At 37.0% G+C, this 24027-nt stretch overlaps 1 protein-coding gene across 5 annotated transcripts in view; it reads right to left on the bottom strand.

Annotated features, from left to right (window-relative positions):
* Positions 1–1249: 1249 nt before the first annotated feature.
* MECOM (MDS1 and EVI1 complex locus) overlaps positions 1250–24027 on the bottom strand; it is a 389661-nt gene continuing 366883 nt past the window's right edge. For 4 of the 5 annotated variants that reach the window (XM_006890373.1, XM_006890372.1, XM_006890371.1 and 1 more), the window contains 7 exons: positions 23467–23633; positions 22263–22340; positions 17616–17785; positions 14596–14740; positions 10129–10365; positions 7771–7954; positions 1250–2845 (listed from right to left, as the gene is read on the bottom strand). In XM_006890373.1, the coding sequence (XP_006890435.1) occupies positions 2711–2845; positions 7771–7954; positions 10129–10365; positions 14596–14740; positions 17616–17785; positions 22263–22340; positions 23467–23633 (1116 nt within the window). In that variant the 3' untranslated portion in view covers positions 1250–2710. The remainder of the gene's footprint in view (positions 2846–7770; positions 7955–10128; positions 10366–14595; positions 14741–17615; positions 17786–22262; positions 22341–23466; positions 23634–24027) is intronic. The other variant, XM_006890374.1, reaches the window with a different exon arrangement.

Here is a 24027-nt window from a genome sequence, read left to right as displayed (position 1 = left end):
CCCTGGCCTAGTTTTGACTGCTAATATTGAGCTTCTCCAATGATTCTTCCTTCATATGTAGTCAGTCTGATCTCTATGCAGCCCGTCAGATGAGATCCATGTATAAACTTGTCATTTTGTTTCTTAAAAAAAGGTATTTGCAATGAATAAATCACAGAAAATATAAAATTCAGTCACTCTATTTTGAGCCTCATTTTCTTCTTCGTTGTTTTCAACTTTTGCATTCCAGTCACCGATTATCTTTAATGCATCTTGACTGCATGTTAAGTCAATTTCAGACAGCAAGATTTGGTAAACATTTCCAATTTCTTCCTCTTTGGCTCTAACGTAGGAGTATATACTTGCATAATAATCACATTAACAGGCCTTCTTTGTATGTGCATGGGTAATATCCCATCACTCAAAACGTTGTATTCCAGGACAGGACTTGAAATTAACTTTTTGAGTTATTAGAAATATACAATATAATGTACACAAGTTATATTTATAATATATACATATATCATATATACACATATATCATATATACACATATTTATAGTATCACATATGTACATTGCTGTTTTTGTTGATTGCCTTCGAGTCGAGCACAACTCATAGTGACCCTATAACAAAAGACCTGATACCCCTCTACAACTATTGACATTTATCAAAGTTTGTAGAGTTTCCAGAGGCATGGGATTATTTAGTTGTGAAATATTTTTAAAAAGGCAAATAAATGGATACCAAAGCCTATTACATGGGATGGGTTAAGAGTGTAAGTGGCATTCACAGCTTCTGTTAATGGTGACAGAAAAATTTGGAAACAGGTACTGGTGATGGTTATACATCGTGATGAAAGTGATGACTAAGGTTATGGAATTGTTCATGTAAAAAGTGTTAAAATAACAGTTGTTTTGTTATATATACTTACCACAATAAATCACACGCTCTCTCACACAAACACCCCCCACACACACACATACACACACACAGTCCATTTCTCTGTCCTTACTCAATGGGTGCTGTAAACCTGGAAAGGTACCAGGACAGCAGGGTTGCTACCTGGAAAATATTCAGAAATATGAATAAAAGAGATTCAACTTCCAACTGTCCAAAATGATCATACATGTCATCTAAAAACAATACAAATATGCTCTTGATTCTACATGTATCTGTGAACGCATCAAGGTCACCGTCATCCTATCTTTAAATCCTTGTACCCAAAGGGAAACAAAACTTGCTTGTGTGGGGAACATACCGCAGTGAGAAAAGTCATTTTTGTAAGTCTTTATTTTTTAGTTGCTCCTCCCATAGTAATGCACTGAAAGGCATAACAGTTTATATTGTACAAAGCATTTGAAGAAAGTACCTCAATTTGCCGATTATTTCAAAATGAGATTACAAACAAAAGAAAACAAATCTGGGTCCTCGATAAAGGGGGAAGAAATAACTGAATACAGTCTGTTATTTACGTCTCTCTTTTAACATAAGGTCTGGAACACTTCATCTTACAAATAGGATAACGTGAACAAAACATCGCACAAGCTTGCAGACAACCAGCATAAAATATGGGTACACTTTTTAATCAGAAGGATCATGCTTTCATGAAGAAATTATAATCATTTATACAATTGAATCAATTTCAGTATTACAAAAAAACTAAGTTGCATCTATTCGTTATTTAGTTCATTAAGAAGGAAAACAAAACAAAAAAAGAAAAGGAATGTTAAGAAAAGCCAAACGCCGTGTGACACTCCCATACACAGGTCAAGTCACCTTGGTCCTTAAAACTCAGAAAGGGGTGTGCCTCCGACATCAGGAAGTAGTGGCTGCTACAACAGTGCTATTTTAACCAACAAACCATGGTTTGCCAACAAATAAATACATGATACACACAACACACACACAAAAATTAAACATTAAAAAACAGTGACATGATTGTCTAAAATTAAGATGTTATTACAAGGATTTGGCAAACATTTGAATTAGTGGTACAGTGGTCCTGGTGGTGAACAAGTTACTTCACTGACTTAACCTCTTTGAGCATTGAACATCCATAGTTTACAATATACACATACCCTTTTCCCCTGTTTTTTTTTATCAACAATGTACTTACGAAGGCAAAGGTTGAGGGGGCACAAGAAACTCCCTGTTATCAGCTTCAAGAATAATCAAGTGTGCATTTCATTCAATTACTTCCATCTTAAAAGGGCTAAATTACTTAAAATGTGAACAAAGGAAAAAACAATTAGATCTGTAATTTCATATCTGTAATTAAAAGCAACTGTTCCCAATCATGTGTCAGGCGATCTTGTTTAAAAAAAAAAAAAAGATTTTCTTTCTATGGAGCGTTCATCCGTTTCAATGTCGACATTTCAACTACCCCCTCTCCCACCCACACGCTCGGATGGGGTGAAATGGAAGAAGCCTTCTGCCCAGCAAGTTTGGGGTTTTTGTTTCTCATTTTCATTAAATCACTTTAAGTCGCATTGATCTTCCAGAAGTCAGCAGCTGCCTTTGCTGTGCAAAACAAGATATCGAGAATAAATAGTTTCTTTTTTCTTTCTGTTCTTTTTTTTTTTCCTCATTCAGTTTAAGGTCACCAGACTTTCCATGAGTGACCCTTCAGGTTTGTAAGGCATTCTGCTCAGCAGTCTTTTAAATAGTCCTAAGTGAAAGAGCCATGCTACTGGTGGACTTGGTCCCCCGCTGGTCAACCTTGGTGACGTCATACGTGGCTGATGGACTGGATGGCGCTGGATTCGGCTGCCGCCCTTGCCATATTGTGCCACACGTTGGAAGAACTGTGGGATGTAGAATGGAGGGACTCCTTGTCGGACAATGACAACATCATAGCAAATGCCTGGGGTAAAAAGGAGATACTTGGTAAATGGCATTTGGAAAAAGATCACTTTCCATTCAGAGACTACAAACTGGTGAATAAGAGCAATGGCTGGGCCCCCTAAGTAGAAGCATCTCTCATGGATGTGCTTGGAAAAGGGTGAGGCTTAACTTTTTATGCTATTGTTATAATAGCATGGAGTTACTGGTGGCCTCTAATATCGGGGCACCCACAAAAAGATGTTATAAAGAAAACAATAATTTGTTTCACCCAAAGTGTCAGTAGTGCCTCTGCTGAGAAAAATTACTCATTCCACTGCCCACCCCACATACAGACATCCATCCACAACATAGTTTCAGTCTATATACGTTTCATAAGTTCTTATAAAGTCTATAAGTTCACTGTGTGTTGACAAGGGAAACCATAAATGTGAACAGCACGGAGACTGCACTGTTAGACTGTGTTCTGGCCAAGTACATGATCTGATTTCTGCATCTTATAATTGAGAGCACTGAAGGAGAAATGACTTGTCCAAAGCCACTCAAGATGATCATAAAGGAGATATAATTAAAAGATATTTCTGTCAATTTTGAAGCCACTGTCCTTTCTGCAATTTCTCTCCATGCATGAAATATTTGATGATCAAACCAAAGACCTTCAAAAGTTGGGGAGAACAGCAGCAGATCTACCCAGAACGAAAATTCAAGGCTCAACAACGTTCCACTCAACTTGTGCTCCAGAATCTGCTGAGTGGAAGGTGTCTGTCAGAGGTGTTCTCCAAGGCCGTGCCCTTTCTTCCCTATTATCATGTCAAATTTGAAATAACTGATCAGAGAATCCCCTGTTTACTGCCAAGTAAAATATCAAAACGAACTGTTTGGTCTTGACTTGTGAGTGAACTTTTCACTGTTGATTTGCCATTGTTGGTCTCATCCACGGCTAAACTTGCTTGTCAAAATGCTGCTGAAGTGGAATCATTAAAGTCCTGCCAAAGACATTCCACTGTCTGTAAACAAAGACAAAATGCCTCTGTTGTTAGGCAGAATTTCATCTCTGGGAGTCGTGCTGAGACATGTGGCCAGGCTGTGGTTTCTTCGGTAATCATGGCATTCAGTGAGAAAATCTGCCCTTCCTTGCAGACTGACTGTGATTTACGGGGTCACTGTTCTAAACATACACATCGGATTTTCATGGAATCAGTCTGCCTTCTGGAACAGCACTAAAGTCTCAGCACCCATTACAAATACTTCTTGAGCGTCTACTCTTTGACAGTCTCTGTATTAGGTTCTAGGGAGTCTAGACAAACAGCACACAGCCTGTGTTCTTTTAGAGTATAGCTATTATTGTTCTGTGTTATCGAGTTTGAACCGACTCATAGCTGGCCCTCTAGCAGGTTTTCAGAGGCTTTAAATATAAATCACTCAGGACAAGATTATTTATTGTTCATCTTTCTCCAGGGGACCAGCTGGCGGATTTGAACCGCTTGCCTTTAGGTTAGAAGTGCAACTCCTTACCACTTGGCCACTATAAAATAGATGACGGGCTAAATGAACACTACAATTATTTAAACCATTATTCTAATGAGTTAGCCACCTTTAGGGTTTAGAAACAAGAATACCCTGAAATAAGCCTCAAATTCAATTTGGGTATTTGGAAAGATAAAAGTTACTTTGAGTCATCTATGACTCGACGACACTTAACAACATCATCATAGAGAGAGCTCAGTTGGCCTCGTGGACAGAAAGCGATGCTCCCACGCCAAAGGTGGGTGATTTTAATCTACGGCCCTCAGGCCTGGTTTTGGTTTTGTTCAAACATTCTTCTAGGTAGTACAGCCCTGGTCTGTCCGCTTGCTGTACAGAGATAACTCGTGGTTGCTGTGAAGCTGAACACTGTGACACTGATGTGTCAAATGCGATAACAGTTACCCATGGTGGACAGTGTTTGGTGGAGCTCCCCAGTTAAAACAAGCTTGGAAGCAGAAGCGATATCCACTTCTGAAAGAGCCTGCCTTCGGAAACCCTATGAAGAAACGATGAAAGTCGTACACGTGTTCGGGTCTTTTGTTGACAGGGTCGCTATAAGTCATCTCCAACGACGGCACTTAACAACAACAAAAGTTACTTAATTTGGTAAGCTTCTCTTTCCTCATCTATAAAGAAAATAGTACAGAGAAACTTGTAAGAACTGAAACTTCATGAGACTGCTTTTTCTCTCACATTTTTCCTCATTTGACCCGCCATATTTAATGTTGTCATTATGCACCATAGAGTCAGAATCAACTAACAGCTGACTGTCCAGTGGGTTTTCAGAGGCCATAACTTGCACAGGAAGAGAGACCCCACCCTGCTCTCTCCTGCAGAGCAGCTAGTAGATTTGAACCATGTGCCTTTAATTTGGCTGGAGAGCTTCTTACAACTAGGCCATTCCCTACTTTATTTTGAATCAAAAATATTTGAGTTTTCCTTCTTTGACAGGTTTCTGCCTTACAAAGATTCTCAATTCTGCAGGTTTTACTTTCATAACATAATTACCTCTTAAGGTTGTGCAGGAAACACAACCACTAATTTACATAAAGTGCTTACAATGTACCTGCCATAATATTTCCAGGAAACACAAAATTAATTGTTGTAGGGTAGGGCTTGCCAGAGAGGCTTCTCTGTAAAACACAGTCACATTATTACTGCTTTCAGTCAAGTATTTTAAAATCAATCACGACAAAAAGCACAATGTAAAGATATGAATTCTTTCAGAAAAGCATTCGAACCTGTTCAGATTCTGAAAATGGCAAAGATAGAATCGTATTCTTTTGATAACGGAAAGGAATGAACCTTTCCATTAACGAGGATTAGTGTTCACTACATAACCTGCAGTCAGTAACTGCTGAAAGAATATATAAATGAGTGAATTAATGAATGGATAGTTGGAGAATACTATGAACTAAAGTCAATTTGCAAAAATGCCCGACCATTTTCAAGCTGACATATATGAACTGATCAAATACCAAGAAAGATAGGAACTAGCCTTGCAATACATGTTACTAAAAGGTCATGTCAATCATCTCTAGATCCTGAGACTTATTTTTTATTATATCTGATCATTTCCCTTATTTTAAGACATTGTATCTTACAAATAAAAGAAGTATTTTTGGATGAACAATGAAAAGAAACCTTTAAGATCACAAAACAACCTGACTCCTTCTGTGTCTCTAATCATCATCTCAACTCAACATTGTCAAATCAGAATCAACTCAGAGCTGACTTTCCAGGGAGGTTTCAGATGCTGGAAATTGCACAGGAGGAAATTATTTCTCCTTTTCCTGCAGAGCATCTGGTGGATTCAAACCCCCAGAGAGATACCACCTTTAAATTAGTGGTGCAACTTCCTACAGACTACACCTTCTAGGAAGGGAAGCTGGAAAATCAAGAATGTTTTCAAGTGGCTTATTAAAAAAAAAAATTAGCCATCTTTTATGATGTTTTTCAGGGGAAATAATATCTAGGGTAGGCAATTCAACATTAAAAACAGAAAAATTAATTTTCAAAACTCCAATAATTAACTGATTAAGGAGGAATATTACCAATTCTCCACCGAATCCACACTACAATGAAGGACTGTACTTACTGTCATTAAGTGACATAGTTGTCAAGCGATGCTATTGGGTTCACAAAACTAAGGCATTTTAGAGTTGAAGCTGGCTGTTTTAATTGAAATGTCAAAAAGAATATTTCTTTTCCCGATTCCCATACATGACAATTTAAAACATTCTACTAGCTTTTAAGAATTGGTACCATTTCATAGGCATAATGTTTCCCCCCCCCGTTAGTTGAGATAGTGCTACATTTGTTGCTAAGACCAGCTTTAAACATCACAATCTAAAAAGAAATTATTTCCTAATTTAAAGGTAGAAATTATCTGACTAGTGATGTCACCTCTAAAAAGGAGCAATTTTTGGTCTAATCAAATGGCCAACACTACGGTGCTATATGTAGTGTAACTCAGTGGGTATTCAAGTTATGACCATTTTGGGAAAGAAGTACATTTTATTTCTATTTCTATATATACATACAATGTTGCAGTGCATGATTAGCTGATGCTATCATTCTCATGTTCAAATATCAGCTGTATAAAGAAATTGGTATTAAAAGGCTATTACAATTAATAAATATATAATTAGAATATAAATGATGAGACTTGTCAGAATAAAACCCTGTGTTACGTTAGAAAGCTGCTTTTGAAAATTACTGTGAATGAGTACTATTTGGTTAAGTGTGTATCTCCAATACAAAGTATTAATATATTCATGGTATAATGAAAGAACTAAGGTATTTTAATTGATAACTAAAGACCTATTTGAGAATTCTGTAAAGCATAATTGGGCACCACTCATTTAAGAAAAATTTGATATTTTTTCCCTTATCTGTCCCTAAATTGCTGTGAACTTTAAGCAACACATTTAATCACTGAACTTCAGTCCCTTACTCATAAGTTCTATAATTAGATGACGTGCTAATTAACAAAATATAAAAATACCCTTAATATGAAAAATGGACAAAAAAATGGAGTTCATCATTTACTCTACAAAGCCCTAAAATTTATAGAGACAAAGTAATTAGAGATTAATTCTGAGGCAACATAAAAACAGATACAACTCAAAAATGATAGACTGCAAATATAGGATAAGAGAAAAGCCAGTAAAGGAAAATTCATGTAGAAGAGTCTGGTACAGAAGTTTCAATGCAGAAATGCAGCCATGGTAATTGCAGGATTAGCGAATGTTTGAACATAAGATACAGACATGAACATTTGGGTTGGAGCATCCTAATCTGTACAGATTCTAGAACACTGCAGAGATAGGATAACTCCCTTTGGTTAAACAAATGAAACACACATTTTTCATGCACAAACAATGTTACCATGATGGTACCCTGCAGGAAAAGATGTACCTGTGATTTGGACTTTCTTTGTAACGGCTGTTTAAGTCCCTCCGGCACACAGGATGCACTAAAAGAAGATAGTTCAGCTTCAGTGTATTGATTATCTTCCATTTTCCTCATTTTGAGGCTATCTGTGAAATGCCTTATATGATCTAGGGCTGAAAGTCCAGTTTTATATTCTTCCTCTTTATATCTAAAATGAACCAATGGGAAAGCATAGAGATTTCTTTTCCAGTTTGTTATCCAATTAAATCACTTTTCATTTGACTCTACACAGCTGTCAAAACCATTATATTGTATTTGCAGTGTACATATGTATCGGTTATTGTCTCTGTTAACATGTAAATACCTTACAAATATGTTTCTCTACTGTTTAAAAGGGATATATGATTAGGTATTATTGTCATGACAGGAGTGCAGAACAAAGGCTGCACAGTGGAGTGGACTTGGGGGGAGGGATGTATAACAATGAAAGAATTTTCCTTTTACTTTTCAAAGAGAAGAACAAACTGGGGGTGAGGGGTGGGCAGGCAGATAAGTGCAACAATGGAAATCCAAAATCTCTGTAATTATCATTAAAATTAATAATTAAAAAAATATAAAAACACCCCACATAAAACAAAAATATGTTTCTCTAACGTTTCTAATTGCTACGGTGAACAGTATATTTGAAATAAAAAGATCCATGACATGCTAAATCAGCCAGGCAGTAGAGACGGAGTTCAAATATTGATAATTTCCATGGAAAACAAAGCCAATTAGAAGACTATCCTGTCAGTTCTTCCTGTAACATGAATGTATACTATGCTTATCAATTTAATTATTTTTCCATTCAAAAAAGTTATCAGCTATATCGATACTGTGCATATCAAATGAAGTGAAACACAGCAATTCCCACCATTCTACTGACAGTGATAATCACCCCAGATTTTCAAATTAATTAGGTGATTTCCAAATTTCTGTTTCTGGGAAGAGCTTCAGTACAGCACTGCTAGTATCTCAATAAGAGAAAGACAGGGCGGTTTGTGTCTAGAGAGACTCGAAGTCTCAGAAATCCTACAGGACAGTTCTTCTCTGTCCTACAGAGTTAATACAGCTTGAAACTGACTCTGCAGCAACAGATTTCCCTTGTTTTTAATGTTTATAGGCAGGGTCTGGGGAAATCTTCACGATCTTGGATTTGGCAAAGAAGTCTTAGCTGTGACACAAAAGAAAAAAAGAAAAAATAGTGGTGCATTGGGCTTCATTAAAAGAAAACTTTGCACATTACAGGATATTACCAAAAAAAGGAAGAATATAGAATGGAGGGGAAATATATGAAAAGTCCATATCTATCTTATTTCCATAATAGCTTGCTTCCGGAAACCCTATGAACGTGGAGAGAGGATGAAAGTCACACAACTGTTGAGGACTTTCATTCATAGGGTCACTATGAGTTGCCTACGACTTGATGGCACTTAACAACAATAACACCAACATAGAGAGAGCTATCAGTTGGCCTAGTGGACAGAAAATGATGCTCCCAAGCCAAAGGTGGTGACTTCTAATCTGCGGCCCTCAGGCCTGTTTTCCATTGTTTTTGTTCAAACATTCTTCTAGGTGGTATAGCTCTGGTCTGTCCACTTGCTGTACAGAGGTAACTCATGGTTGCTGTGAAGCTGAACACTGCGACACTGATGTGTCAAATGCAATCATGGTTATCCATGGTGGACAGTGTTTGGTGGAGCTCCCCGATTAAAATAAGCTTGGAAGCAGGAGTGGCACCCACTTCCATAAACAGCTTGCCTGTTTCATCCTTTCATGAAAGGATGAAAGTCACGGAAGTGTTGAGGACTTTCAAGTCGTTATGAGTTGCCTTACGACTCGACAGCACTTAACAACAACAACAATATCTAAAAAGAAACTAGTCTGAAATGTGTCTGTGTTGTTAGATGCCATCAAGTTGGCTACGACTCCTATCAACCGTGAGAACAGATTGGAGCCTCAAGCTATCCTGTGCCCCCTTGACATCTCCACCATTTTCACAATCATGAAAATGCACATTGGTTGTGTCAAAAAGAAAATAATTTTGTATCCACATATCCTTCTTTACTTAAGTTAATTCATCTCACAAAGAGTGATGTGTTTGTTTGCTTGTGGACTAAGTGGAACACTCTGGTATTTTTATCTAAAATTAGAGTACAAATTATGTATGGTTTCTGCCTCCCTCAACACTAGATTTTCAAGATTAGTCAAATAAATGTATTACTCAGAAAAAATGTTCCTCACTTGAAATCTTAAGTCTAGTGGAAAGAAAGGCAGAGCAGAAGGAATCAGGTAGGAATGCAGGTTGGCCATCCCTCCGCCACCCAAGTCTCAGGCACTTACCTCCCTGGTGAAGCCTTGCAACTGATCTCCAGAGCACTGGCTTCTTCATAGTCATCTTCAGGATTTTCTTCATGTATATTACTTGTCAATGGTTCTTTTCCTGTTTTTCCAGTAATATCATTGTCTTCCTCGTCCTCATCTAACAATACTTCATCTTCTATTTCTTCCTCATCCAATAAATCAGAATTTTGGCTCACTACCAAAGCCTTCTCGTCCTTAAAATGACTGCCATTCATCCTTTCAGAAGCATAAGAAAGAAAGAAAAAAAAAAGGGTTCATTTATCGGCTTAGTTTTTAACTGTACCTTTTTAACTTTATGATCACATCTTTCCAACAATATTTTTTGAATTTCAACAATTATGTGGTAAATTTTTATTTGTGCTTGATGGCAAACATGGGAAAATAATGTAATCTCCCAAATGAGAAAATGATGGAAAAAGTAATTGGATGATTATTCTGATTATAAATGGAAACCTTGGCTCAACTGGAAAAACATTCTCAGTCTCTCACTGCTTATCAGACCCTTGCCTGATAAATGACATTGTTATATAGGATGTAAGAAGCTCACAAATGTTTTCTCTACATAATGTACGTAATTCCCATATAAGTACCCCACCATTTAAAGTAATAGATTTCTCATATTCCCAAGTAGCACTGGCAATAGTTGCAATATGCAACCTATAGTGAATTTAAGACTTCAAAGAAAATGTTTAAGGAAGTTGCCAAGGACAGGAGTAGCATTTGATATTCCTGTGTGACATGTGTATTATGGTCTACACAGGCACTCTCCTCAAACTTGGAAGTGATTAAGAGCTCATTTGTCTGGGCTATTTTCAAGTTAGCCTTGTTAGTCTGAACATGAAAAAGGTCCCTATTTGCCAAGAGAACTCTAAGTTGGGTTAAGATCTAGCAGCTTAATTGTCCCTTTCTTATGAAATTTCGCAAGCAAATCTAATGCAATCATTTAAAAGAAGAATATTTTCTTTTTAATTATGTTTCACTCGTGTACACTGGTTGGGGTTTTTTTTCTGCTTTCTTCCTCCACCTACCAAACTCTGTAACTCCATGATTTTCTCCATCCCCAAGCACAGACCCCTGCCCTCACTTCTTCCTTCAAAAAGAAGAATATTATATTTTAAAAGTACTTTGTAATGTTCTAGCATGTGGTTCCCAGGATTGTAATATATGAATGACAAAAAAGTTTCATTATTTAGGCATTTCATTTTAGGAAATTTACTATTATTTTATTGATTTATTTATTATTCACTTTATTATTTCATTTATGAAACTATGATAATCTTTTCAAAGAAACACACAAATATCTGTAAATGGTTTTTCACTTTCACTGTGGGATTTAGAAGTTGTGTTGAAGTTACAAAACAATGATGAATACTTTGAACTTGAGGAAGCTTTCTCCTAATCTCATTAAGCTGTGTTGAAGTTACAAAACAATGATGAATACTTTGAACTTGAGGAAGCTTTCTCCTAATCTCGTTTTATATGTCTCTTACAGAAGGAAAACACTCAACTTTTATGCTACACACTTGGAAACAACTTCTAGCTGACCCTTCAGTGGGTCTCAGAGGTTGTAGAAGGTAAAGGGGGAGATTGCCAGTGTTTCTCCCAAGGAGCTGCGTGTGGATACAAAGCAAACGAGGTGCAGACTTGGTGTTAGCAATGCGCTCCTTATGGGCTAAGCCAGGAGATGGAAGCTTAGGTATTTGTCTGGCTAGGGACAGAGCTATCTCAAATATCCATGTATGCTGATTCCAGGTCCATTAATAATCTCTTTTGCCTTGTACTTTTATTAATTTGCTAGTTCAAAAAGCTCTGTGAGACTGTTCAGTAATTGTTATAGCCAAGTATAGTTTTCACATTTAATGTAAACAGTTTTTTTTATCAAGAAAGAATAAACATCAGCAATGTATCTACATGACTTTCCCACATCTGTTTCAATAGAGTGATGTAATGCTTAGATTTTCTAGGGTAAACAAACAAACAAAATCATCATGGAGGTGACAGATGCACATAGCAAAAATGTATTTGACCAGAAAATGTTCCATTATTGTGAAGCCTTTTGTAGAACCAATCACTTAGGTTCCTTTATCAAAAAATGATGAAAACATGCTTGCACAGACATAAATTATTAGTTTCCAGATATCCTTCCAGCTCACTAGCTTGAATGGACTAAAATTGTTATGGGGGGGGGACGGACGGAAATGAAAGAAAAAGTAAAAGAACAAGAGTGCATGGACGAAACCCAAAAGTAACAAAAGCCAACACGCTTAAGAAAACATAATTGTTAATTATGCTTTCAAACGTGGCAATTATTGGGGGATAAAATATCCACCAAAAGTAGCCTGATAGGAGTCGAGGGGGGAAAGTTACAGGATTTAACCTTCTTCCTTCTGTGCTGTTTGGACATGTTGAAGTCAAATATTGCAATGACATGGTCACACAAATACCAGTCAAGGAATAGAAGATCTGAATCAGAAGAATCTCAGACCTAGATGGTGTTTCAGGTTTATGAGGTGTTTTTTTTTCTTTTTGTACCACATAAACGTCATAACCAAAATGCAAGATTGTCTACATCTTCCCTATTGCCTGTACTACTATTCTGCTCTTCTGATCCCTTGCCACTTTTCCAGTACCTCAATCTCCTCCCCATACATACACACTCACAGGCAAGGAGAAGAAAATAAACACCGAATTGCACAAAAGTATAACTTTTTTCAGACTTCAAACAGGCCGTAAAAGGTCATGCAATATGAGATCATTCTGGCTTTCTCCCCTAGGTACACTTTCATACAAGTTGAGGAACTGAAGCAGTCATGTTTTGTATGTTATCTTGGGAAACAATGTTTATTTGACATTTGTCATAATAAGCAAGCTACTTAAAATGATTAACTTTGACTTTGTAGTACCATCAAAACTAGATGACATTAACTGAGTAACACTTGTGGCCTGTGTATGAAAAGGTATGGAACTTTCACTATTTAAAGTCCACACATTGCATTAAAATTTACAATGGAACATCATAACTTAATAGTCAGAAAAGTCTAGTTGTCAGTTACGGGTATTTAACATTATCTTACAGGAAAATCTAGAATATTTTAATGAAATAACAGTTCATTAACATGATAAAATACAAGGACTAGATAAATATCATCATCATCACAGTTACTTGCATCAGAGAGCTTGACAATGACTAAGGACGACAGAAGAATAGATGCCTTCAAGTTGTGGTGCTGAAGAAGAGTCTTGAACATACCATGCACTGCCAAGAAAACCAAGAGGTCTGTCTTGGGCAGAGTGAAACCAAGTCTTTCCTTAGAGGCTAGGATTTTGAAGCTCTGTCTTAATATACTTTGGGAATGTGGCCAGGAGGGACTGATCCTTGGAAAAGGACATGATGCTTGGAAGGGTGGAGGAACAACATAGGACAGGAAGATCCCGGATGAGAAGGATGGATACAGTGACTGGGGTGATGGGGGTTGGTGTGTTGGAATTAGTAAGACTGGCTCAGGACAGGGCAGGGTTCAGAGTTGCTATACATAGGGTCGCAAGCAACTTGACAGCACATAACAACAGCAACAACAACATTTATTATTATTATTATTATTATCATCATCATCAACTGTATTAAAAGCTTTTCTTTATTTGTTTTAAAGAATCAACCATGAATGTTTAATGCTGATGATAACAAGAGCAAGCCAGTACACTGGAGGGAAAAAAGGACTACCCTACATCTATTAAAATAATTTCCCTAGAACAAAGTGACCAGACATTTGAAAGCTTATGATATAAGCTTAATGAGAGACTTGGAAGTTTTTAAGTAAAAAACAGTTCGATGACACGCAAGTCCTTAAACTAGCTATTTTATATGTGTACACACAATGTCATTTGTTATCTATAATAAAAATAATCTATGAAACATGAAAGTAAAGACTACTGACTAGTCCTTTACAACAATCTAACTGAATTATTGAGGTACCATCTCTTTTACTTGGGAAGTTTTGACAAAATGTTTGACTTAACAGCCAAGAGAGATAGGAGAGTTTGATGGCAAACATAGAGGCCAAAAGTCAGTCAAGCTTCAAAACTCAACTTATGACTGATGTGATGATCTTTGACAAGGTATTAACCTTGAATATCACCATTCCTTCAGTTATAACACTGGAAAATTGTCTCTCTCTCACAGATATTATTAGAATGTAAATGAATTAACATCTCTAAAGTGATTAAAAAAGAACTAAATTAGCATTATTGCTATTTACCAATAAGTTCATTGATAGTGGCAGTAACACTAGCATTTCAAAAGTGATCAGAATGAATGTCTCGGAGAACTTTTATTTCAGACAGCCCAATTTAATGAAAGAGAGGAGAGTTGACATTTCAATTCTTTAAATAAAGTTGTTGTTGGGGTTGTGGTTTTTGTTTGTTTTTTTTTAAAAAAGAAAGTCTTACCTCTCTTCCACATTCCTGGGTGACTGGCTGCTATGGTTGCTATTTCCTATAAAATTTCGAATTTCTGTAAAATAAGCGTCTTCCTTGTCATCAAGAATCGCGCCTGTACTTTCCAGTTCAGAATGAGGCGATGATGTTGCTGTACCTGTGAGAGCAACAAAGATTTTCTTAAAAATAAAGACTATTCTAAGTATTAAGAAGAATAGAAGTGTTCTCTCTTACCGTGCATCTACCACTACTTTCCATCTTGACTTTGACATGGCAAAAGACAGACAGAATGACACCTTATAGCTGGCCATAGATAAAGGCACACTAGGTTGACTGGTTGTAGTGAATGCATAACTGTTCCTATACTAAGGATACCACAGAATGAAGACTGAAGAGACTCTGAAAATACTGCAGCCCGACTTGGTGGGCTAAACGACCAGTCCAGAAGTTCGAGTGGTAATAATAGCATATTGAATAATATTAAGAACAATAAAAATCTGCTAATTGATTATGGAGTACTCTTCAACTTCCTCATCTAGAAAATTAGAATAAAATTGGGAATCTTATAATATTCCTCTAGAGGTTTGTTTGTTGTAAGGCTTGTACAAAATCACATATTGTAAGCACTTTTATGTGGACATTGTTCATTCAGAGGCCGAATTCTCACCTTCCGTGAGAGAGACCCGAGTCCTACTCGCAGGCAATGCATTTCAGCCACTACCTGTGGGTGGTTGTTTGCTGTTAGTACCATTGAGTTGGAAATGACTCATGGCTGATCTTCTGACAGGTTTACCAGGGCATTAAATCACATTGTAGGATATTAGCCATATTTCTCCCACAGAGTAGCTGGTGGATTCAAACAGTGTACCTTCAAGGGGTCAGCACAGAACTCCCATCTATCTAACTGTTAGTGAAGACTTACTGTTGCTGGCATGTCCAACAGGTCTCAGCACAACTTCCTGTCTGAGACAAACCAGGTGACCTACATCTACAAATCAGCCAATGAAAGTCCTGTGAATCATAATACAGCCAATCACCAGGATGACAGCTGACTGGGAAGTCCTTCGTTCTGTTGTGAATGGGGATGCCACGAATGGGAGAATGACTTAATGGCAGTTAACCACAGGGAATACTTCCCATATGGTCATGGGGCTAAACATTACACCAATAATAAAGTCAGATATTTCTCCTTCTCACAAAATGCTTGCCAGTTTATACTTTTTTTAAAAAAAAATATTCTAACATTACAATACTCTAACTATAACAAAAACAGCACAAGGCCCAATGGTGACTAATTTTATAAAACATAATGCATGAGAATGACTGTATAAAATAAAATGTGAATGAAGTGTGAAACACTATGCATTCAAACTGTGTAAGCAAATAAATATAAAAATACTTTCTTAAAAAAATTTAAAAACAGCACAATGTTAGAACATCAGCATAAGTCAGGCGTCAGGGCTATTATGCATTGGATCACTATGAGTTACAGGCAACTGAATAGGACGTAGCAACAAAAACAACTTCTATTTCATTAAGCTAGAGAGAGTCTCAGTTGACAAGTATTCTCTTTGACATTAGATTTCAATTTCCCCCAAAAGAATTTTAACTAGAAAAATTATAGTGAGATGCTTATAAAGGTACGCATAGTTAAGGATGTGTGGCCAGTTCCATATATTGGATTAGACGTCTGACTCGAAAATCTAATGTTTTTAATCATGAGAATTTTGGCTTCGGGTGAAAGGAGCATTATATAGTTCTAAGTAGTAACCACTCAAGATCAGGTACACTATATGTCTGCAATATAAAGGATGGAATAATAATAAAATAATTTCCTTAAATAAAAATTATTCCTTTGGATAAACTCAAGTATTTCTGCTCTTAAAGTTCCTTTTCCTGAGCTCCATGTCATGCTACCCTACACAATTTCCCTGATCTGCTAGAAACAAATTGTGGCTATACGAGTTGGCTCTATTTATCGTGACTGGCAAATGTGAAGGGCTCATTATCAAACTCTCAGAAGCCCTAGGGAAGAAAGCCTTCAATCTCTTCTGCAAATCATGTGCCACCAAGTTGAAGCTAAGAAAAGGCGTGCTGTGTTTTCTGCCAATGACAAAGCCAAAATCCCTGACTATTGATGTAAGGGAGGCCGGTGACCTAGTCCATAGGGAGTTGTGATTACCTGTTAGTAGAGGAGACCCCAGCATCGCCTCTCATTCAATTACAGCCTCAAAAGTCCAATGGCAGATCAACTATGAATTGGTTCTGACTTGACAGCGATGAGTCTGACGGTTTCAAAATCTGTCTGTAACCCCCAACCACACATCACTACCATCTGCCATAGGTTGTTCTAATCATAGCAAGCATCTTCTGTCCCTCATCTTAATTTTTTTTAAAAAGGGGGGGAGGAAAGGTGTGCTGGGGAGGTTATTTGAACAGCGGGCCTTTTGCAAAAGCCATCATGGTTTCTACTGACAGTGGTCTTCTGGGATGCCATTCAGGAAATTCTGCCATGCACGGATTCTTCACTAAGAAGGAAAAAAATTATTCCTCGGCCATTTAAGGTACTGGGATTCTTACTAAGTCTCCTCTAAGTTTGCTTGAGATTTCCCAACTAAGACAAATAAGGAAATTTTTGTTTTATTTTATCATTTTGTGTGTGTGTACCGTCAAATCAGATCTGACTGGTACAGGAGGAGATATCTCCTCCTTCTCCAGCAGAGCATTTGGTGGATTCAATCCACACACCTCTGGGATTGCAGTTGCAGCTTCTTGCCACTAGGCCACCAGAGCTCACTTAAAATAAGGACCCTTTTGTTAAAAAAAAAATCAAATCAGTGAGTTGCGTATTTACATTAACCAATGATTTGCACCAAGTTCCTCTGATTTAGTTACGCTAATTTAGTCAGAGAATCTTTGTGCAAATTTTCACGAGACTCTTAACTGTGGTAGCCAATTAAAAAGAGAGAATTCAACGACCTTTTAAAACACACAAAAATAAGTCACCTTCTCCTTACACAACTGATACCTACCAGACATGTTCCCGTTCTCATGTTTCTTTAGATGTCTGTCTAGGTTGGTTTGTTGTCCAAAACACCTATCACATAAGTGGCACTTAAAAGGCTTCTCCTTATTGTGAATGTTTCGAACATGCCGCTGTAAGTTAGACGATATGCTAAATGACCTGTCGCAGTATTTGCATCTGGAAAATAAACAGAGAAGGCATATTCTAGTAAGTCAAAAGGACTGTCTTAGGACTAGCAAACCAGGTATCACACGTCAGCATCCACAAAACAACCCACATCGAGAAAAGGCACACACGTTCTAGTCACACCACCGAGATTTCAATTTCAATAGCCTTTGCTTCAAAGACTTGGATAACTTTCTGAAAAACATAAAACAGTATTGATGATTTGATTGTTCCTAAATTGGCTAATCAATCCTGTTATTTTAAAGACATTAAGAACTAGCAGCATTGCTTTCTCTTTTACTTAGGAGGCAATAAAACTATCAACAAACAGGAAAAATATTTCTATATTTCTCAAATAATGAGTTGACTTTTAGTTCAAAGTCAAAGTGTTTTAATTCATTTTTGTAGTAAATATACTTTGATGAGAGATAATTTTAGAGGAAATTCCATTATCTTCTCCAAAAGAGTAACTGATCATTCAAACTTTTAAAACCAAGGTAATGTATACAGTTTAGTTTTATACCAAAAGCAGATTTTCATCAACTGATTATGAACATTTTTACTCTATTAATCTTTAAACTGTTATAAAGCTAGTAATCTTGCCACTGACTTCTTCTTTTGAAATGAAAGCAAAGATTTCATTAATCTCCTCCCTCCATATTCTCCCCAATTTTCCACTGTAATTTTTCTTAAAAAGTCTGAAGTAGATCTGAATCAAGTTGGTTTTTCAGGAAAGCACTTATTATTTGTTGACTAATTGTTTCTGCCTTCTGTGTAATGGAAAATAATAAATTACTTCAAAGTTTTCCTTTAGTCATAAAATAAAAATGTAAGCCTCCCTCCAGTTCTTATCAGTGAGGAAAAGTGCCTTTTGGGGTAATTGATGGGATATTCTCTGCTGGCATTTAAAAAATAAGATTGTATCACTGTGTGTGGCGTGCGTGTGTGTGTGTGTGTGTGTGTGTGTGTGTGTGTGCGCGCGCGCGTGCGTGTGTGTGTTTTGCTTGGAGAACAAATCGAATATGTTCAAATGAATTCTAAGTGACTATTTCTAGTTCAGCTGCCAGAAAATCTTAACTCATTTGTCCATGTGTGAAGGGTCTTTCCCCTACCATTTTTATTATTACTATTAATTTTAATGAAAATTTAGAAATTTTGGATTTCCATTCATTTATTCATTGTTGCACTTTTCTCCCTGCCCACCTCTCCTCTCCAGTTCATTCTGCTCTTTGAAAAGTAAAAGAAGAAATTCTTTCACTGATATACAATCCCTCCCAAGTCCACTTCCACTATGCAGCCTTTATTCTGGACTCCTGTCATGACAATAATACCTAATCATACATCCGTTTTTAAACAGTTCTCCCTCTCATCTGTTTCAATGCAGTATACATAATTTACCCCATCTTTCTGAGTTCAGATTCTGAGACTAGGCATGGATCTAGAGTTTTCCATGTGTGAAGGGTCTTTCTCCTACCACTTCTGAGTTCAGATTCCGAGACTAGAAAGTATGAATTGAAATCAGTCCTCTCCACTCAGAGTGCTTACGGCTGTAGGTGCTCCTTGGGTGAACCCAGAGCCCAGCTGGTCTAGCAGGGAAAAGAAATCTGTCGAACAAGGGTTTTGGGCATAGTTTCAACAAACTAACTAGAAGAATGACTTACTTTTTTTTTCTTTCTTCAAGAAAACTGTGTGGGATTATTCTTCAACTGAGTGAAATCCCACTTTAATAGTAGTTGTAATATTTTATACTTTGCTTTGGGGAAAAAAAAACCTCTCCCCCAAACCCCCAACAACCCAGATGTACCATTCCCTTCTTGGCAATAACCTTATCAAATAACAAGATAGGCATCATCTCTGGAAGTCTGCAGCGTGACTCCCTGTGAAAGACAGGACCAGGATTCCCTGCTGCATAATTCGCGCCACTGTACTGCACTTAATGCAACAGAAAAATCTTTTGCTGTTGGTCATTTCCAACAGAAACTTTAGAAAAATGTTTACAAAAAATTTTCATACAATATATCAGATCAACTATATTACACAAAGTTTCACTTAAATAATTTCTTCTACAAATAAAATGAGGTATTATGTCTGTGATATGCTTCCAAATTTCTGCTTATATACAAAGGGGGCTTTGCCAATATTGTAGTATATTGTAATATTGGCAATTAAGGACATTTAAACCAAAAATTAGCTATTATTTCTTGTTTTTTCTGCTAATGGTGTGGATAAAATTTTGAATGCTCTAAAAAGAACATATTCATCCATTCTAAAAACAACATATTAGCGAGTCATTGAGAGACAAACCAAATTTGAACCTTAGTTTCAGAAATGCTTAAAGTGAACACACAATGTTGGAATCAGGAGCAGTATTCTCTTAAGCCTTGTTCGTCTTTGGGGAGGAAGCCCCTGCTGTAAAACCATTACGTATTCATCTCCTAACAGAAAAGTTAGGGGTTCGAGTGTAATTCGTGCTTCCTAGGGGGGAATGCCTGGCAATTTACTTCTGAAAAGTCAACCCCTGAAAACCCATCAGAGCACAGCTCCTCTTGGAGATCCACAGGTTGTCAAGGCTCAGCTTTGAGATCACGCGGTGAGCGAGGGAATCTGAAGCAAAGCTCCGGGTCTGAGTTTTTTATTCTGAATTTCTTCACATCAGACCTCAGAGAAGTCAGTTGGCATCTCTGGGCTTGAGGATTTTTTGTTTCAAAATAAATTTTCCCAGCAAATAATGGTCTAATATCTTAAGCTTTACTGAAACTCTGGTTCTTGCTTTTAAAAAAAAAATATGCATACATACATACATACATACATACATACATACATATTAGCCTCAATTATGAAGCAGAATAAAACAAGTGAGTCCAGGTCCATAGGAAAGTTAAACAAGAATGATACCATAATCATATACTAAGACTCTTAGCCATAAAAGGCATGTGCTTCAAAGTATTTTCTTAAAATGCTTTAGCAGAATTGCGAGGAAGTAGAATTTTCTAAAACATGAGTCACCTAACACTCTTCACTACCCCCCCCCCCCCCCCCCACAAACACACATCTTTCTGAGTCTCATGACATTAATTGCATCTTATCACTCAAAAGGAAAAATACCACTTAAGGTTAGTAACTAATAAAACATGGAAGCAAAGGAAAAATTTAAGAGAATAATTTTTTTGAGTTTAAGTTTCTTCACTTTTCTCCAAAAATTGCAATTATCTATAAATATCTGGGTCTTGGCATTGTCCATTTTCTTATTGTTGCATGGCAAAAGGTCTCTGGAAACTGATACTTAATTGACTTATGTTAACAAAGTAAGTGAACATGCAGGCAAAAACAATATTCTACATATTCAATGTATAAGAATTTCAAAGTAGGATTCACTGTCACTCAGGATTAATAGCAGTCATGCTAATTGTTGTTAGGGAGTTTTGAGTTGTCTGTGACATATAATAACCCTGTAAAATGCAATGTTCAATCCTGTCCCTCCCTCATAATTCCACTCTTTACTAAAACAATAACATAGACATTGGAATTAGACCGGTATTCCACATGTTCTACAGCTAATCTTGATTTTATTTTTTTTTAAATAGAACAGACTCAGATGTACTTTGGGAAATGGTTGGTAGGCTTTCTCCTCCTTTCTGTAACTATTCCATCTATAGTTCTACATTTTCTACCTTTGCCCACTATGCTCATTAAACCTGCTACTAGGATCTGTGAACACTGAGTTAACTTTACTTGGAAAACAAAGCTCTGTGAGAGTTACTGTTGCCTCTCAGACATTTAAAGTTTAGAAAAGAGAGGCAACAGTGTTACGGTGATTGTCAGTTAAAAGAGCATTAGTTATGAAAATAGCAAGCACTGAAATAGAATTATTTTTTAAAGTGACTAACATTTTAAACACTTTGTACTGCACAATTGTGATAAAGACTACATATAGATTAACTATTGAATCTTCACAAGATCCTGACATTATTTGCACGGTACACATGAAGGCACAGCTTAATGTAAGGAAGTTACAAATAGGACTGTGGTTGTGTAGCTAGAAGGTGGTAGAGACCCAGTTCAAAGCCAAATACTCTGATAACTGAATGAGAGGACACAGTTGTCCTAAATTTTTATAGACAAAGGGAAGAAGACCCTCAGAAAAAGCAGGAACATGTTTTAATGAAGCAGACAAATGATTATGTTAAACATCTAGATCATTCTGGCTTCATTGCTCTCTTTAACAAGGGCACCCAGCAAGAGATTACAAAAACATTGCTCAGAATTTTTACTTTAATATTATAAAGCTAGGTGTAAAAAGAAACAGTGACTAGAAAAAATTAAGAGCCTCAAATGTTTCCATCCTAAACCTTAATCAATGGATTTTCCCTTTTGTCAAATCTTCCTTGGGCCAAACTTTAAAAAGACATGCATTAATATATGACCACGAGCACTGTCTTTTGAACGACAGCACTGACTATCAAGATAATTTGAACAAAAATTGTCAAACCTGTAAGGCTGCTCTCCTGTGTGGGTTCTCAAGTGCCGGGTTAAGTTTGCAGATCTCGGGAAAATCTTGCCACAGTATCTGTTATGAAAAGAAGTTTATAAGCAAAAAGTCAGCAGAGTTGACTTTATTTCTCTTGAGCCGAAGAGGAAGCCAGATGCGTATTCCTGATTTAATTAATCTTGCATGGGACTCACATGTCTTTGGTATTTAAAATTTGTAACAAAGCCATTCTATGGATATAAATAACTCTACAAATAAAGCCTGTCTTGCCAGATTCTCACTGAATTTATTCACACATAAGCAAGCAATTTATGAAAACAGACTTTAGTCTGATGACCCACACACCCTTTTATTAACGCTGTATCTTTACATTCTAAAAACCAAACCAGACAAGGGGATAAAAAAGTGACAGAGCTTGTGATTCTGGGTTGATGTAAACAGATTTCAAATGTTTCAACTCATTTTATACGCCAGCCACGGTGACAGCCCTGTGCATTGAGTGGGATCAGATTGGACAAGATTCTGAGACCTCATCCATCAAGGTATGTTCCCATAAAAGCTTTTCTAGGAAGAAAGTGACATGTTTTCCAAAGAGCAGATAAATTGATATGCCTGTGTTAGATGCCCGAGATTTCGGAAGACAATTCAGAAGTTGTAATCACAATTTGTGGGGAAAAAAGGAAGCAAAACCAAAGAGAAATAAAAAGAACACAAACAAACAAACAAGAATCAAGTTTACAAAACTCATGACAAATAACATGATATTTATTATTTAGCTTCCTTTACCTACGACCTTTATTCAGCCTTTACTTACTGACCTTATTCTTCATGTTTAGGGCGATTAATACAGGAATGATTAAAGACAGTAGTACTCTATCTCTGGATAAAAATAATTAACTGTGAAAGAAAATTCCTAAATATCTAAGTGATAGGGAACAGAGACAAATAGATCATGTTTGGACAGTTTCCAACTTCATTTCTCAAAACCGAATGGCCTGTGCTAGAATTCTCATTTAATAATAATCTTTTTAAAACCACTATTTTTTTTACATTTCACTATATAAAAGCGCTTTGAAGTACTTGAGATCAATTACAGTTGCTATTAATCATCCAATCAAGAATAGTTTCCAAAGCAAACACCAGGGCCTTTGAAATCCCAGGGGAGATTTCCAGCAGGCCGTTGCTTAATGAACGTGGTAGTTACCTGCAGGTGTAACGCTCTTTCCCCTTGCGCAGGAGATTCTCTGGCAGGGCGTTGGGAGGTGCCCTGAAGTTGAACATGGAGGGAACCGATGGAAGCAGCTCACTCGCTTCAGGTTTCAGGGCACTGAAGCTCTCCAACTTCTCCGCCATGTTTTCAATAGCAGACATCTGAAAGGCAAACACAAATGATCATGACCATGACCTCCCTATTACAATAAAGAGATCTAGTAAACAAAAAGCACCATGAAAAGGGGAGCAATTAAATGGGATGGGATGGGTTGGAGAAAGAGTCAGTGTCTCAACAGAAAGCAAGTGAACAGAGAGGACTGATTCACCTTGAAAAGAACAAAGGTAGTCGTAGAAACATACAAAATTCTAGGTGAACTTTTTTTATGAGGCATTGGCTAGACTCTTATAATTACATACGCAAGTGAGCGAGGAAATATAGAAGGAAGATAATAAAGCCAAATTGTCTCTCTGGAGACTAAGGTGCGTCTGATACAGGCCATGGTCTTTGCAATCACTTGTTATGCATCAGAGAGTTGGACAATGACCAAGGAGG

Source organism: Elephantulus edwardii, unplaced genomic scaffold (genome assembly GCF_000299155.1).
Source record: "Elephantulus edwardii isolate Elephantulus edwardi_28Jun2011 unplaced genomic scaffold, EleEdw1.0 scaffold00088, whole genome shotgun sequence".
NCBI lineage: Eukaryota > Metazoa > Chordata > Mammalia > Macroscelidea > Macroscelididae > Elephantulus > Elephantulus edwardii.
The sequence above is the reverse complement of the archived record's forward strand: the minus strand, read 5'-3'. Positions and strand labels throughout refer to the sequence as shown.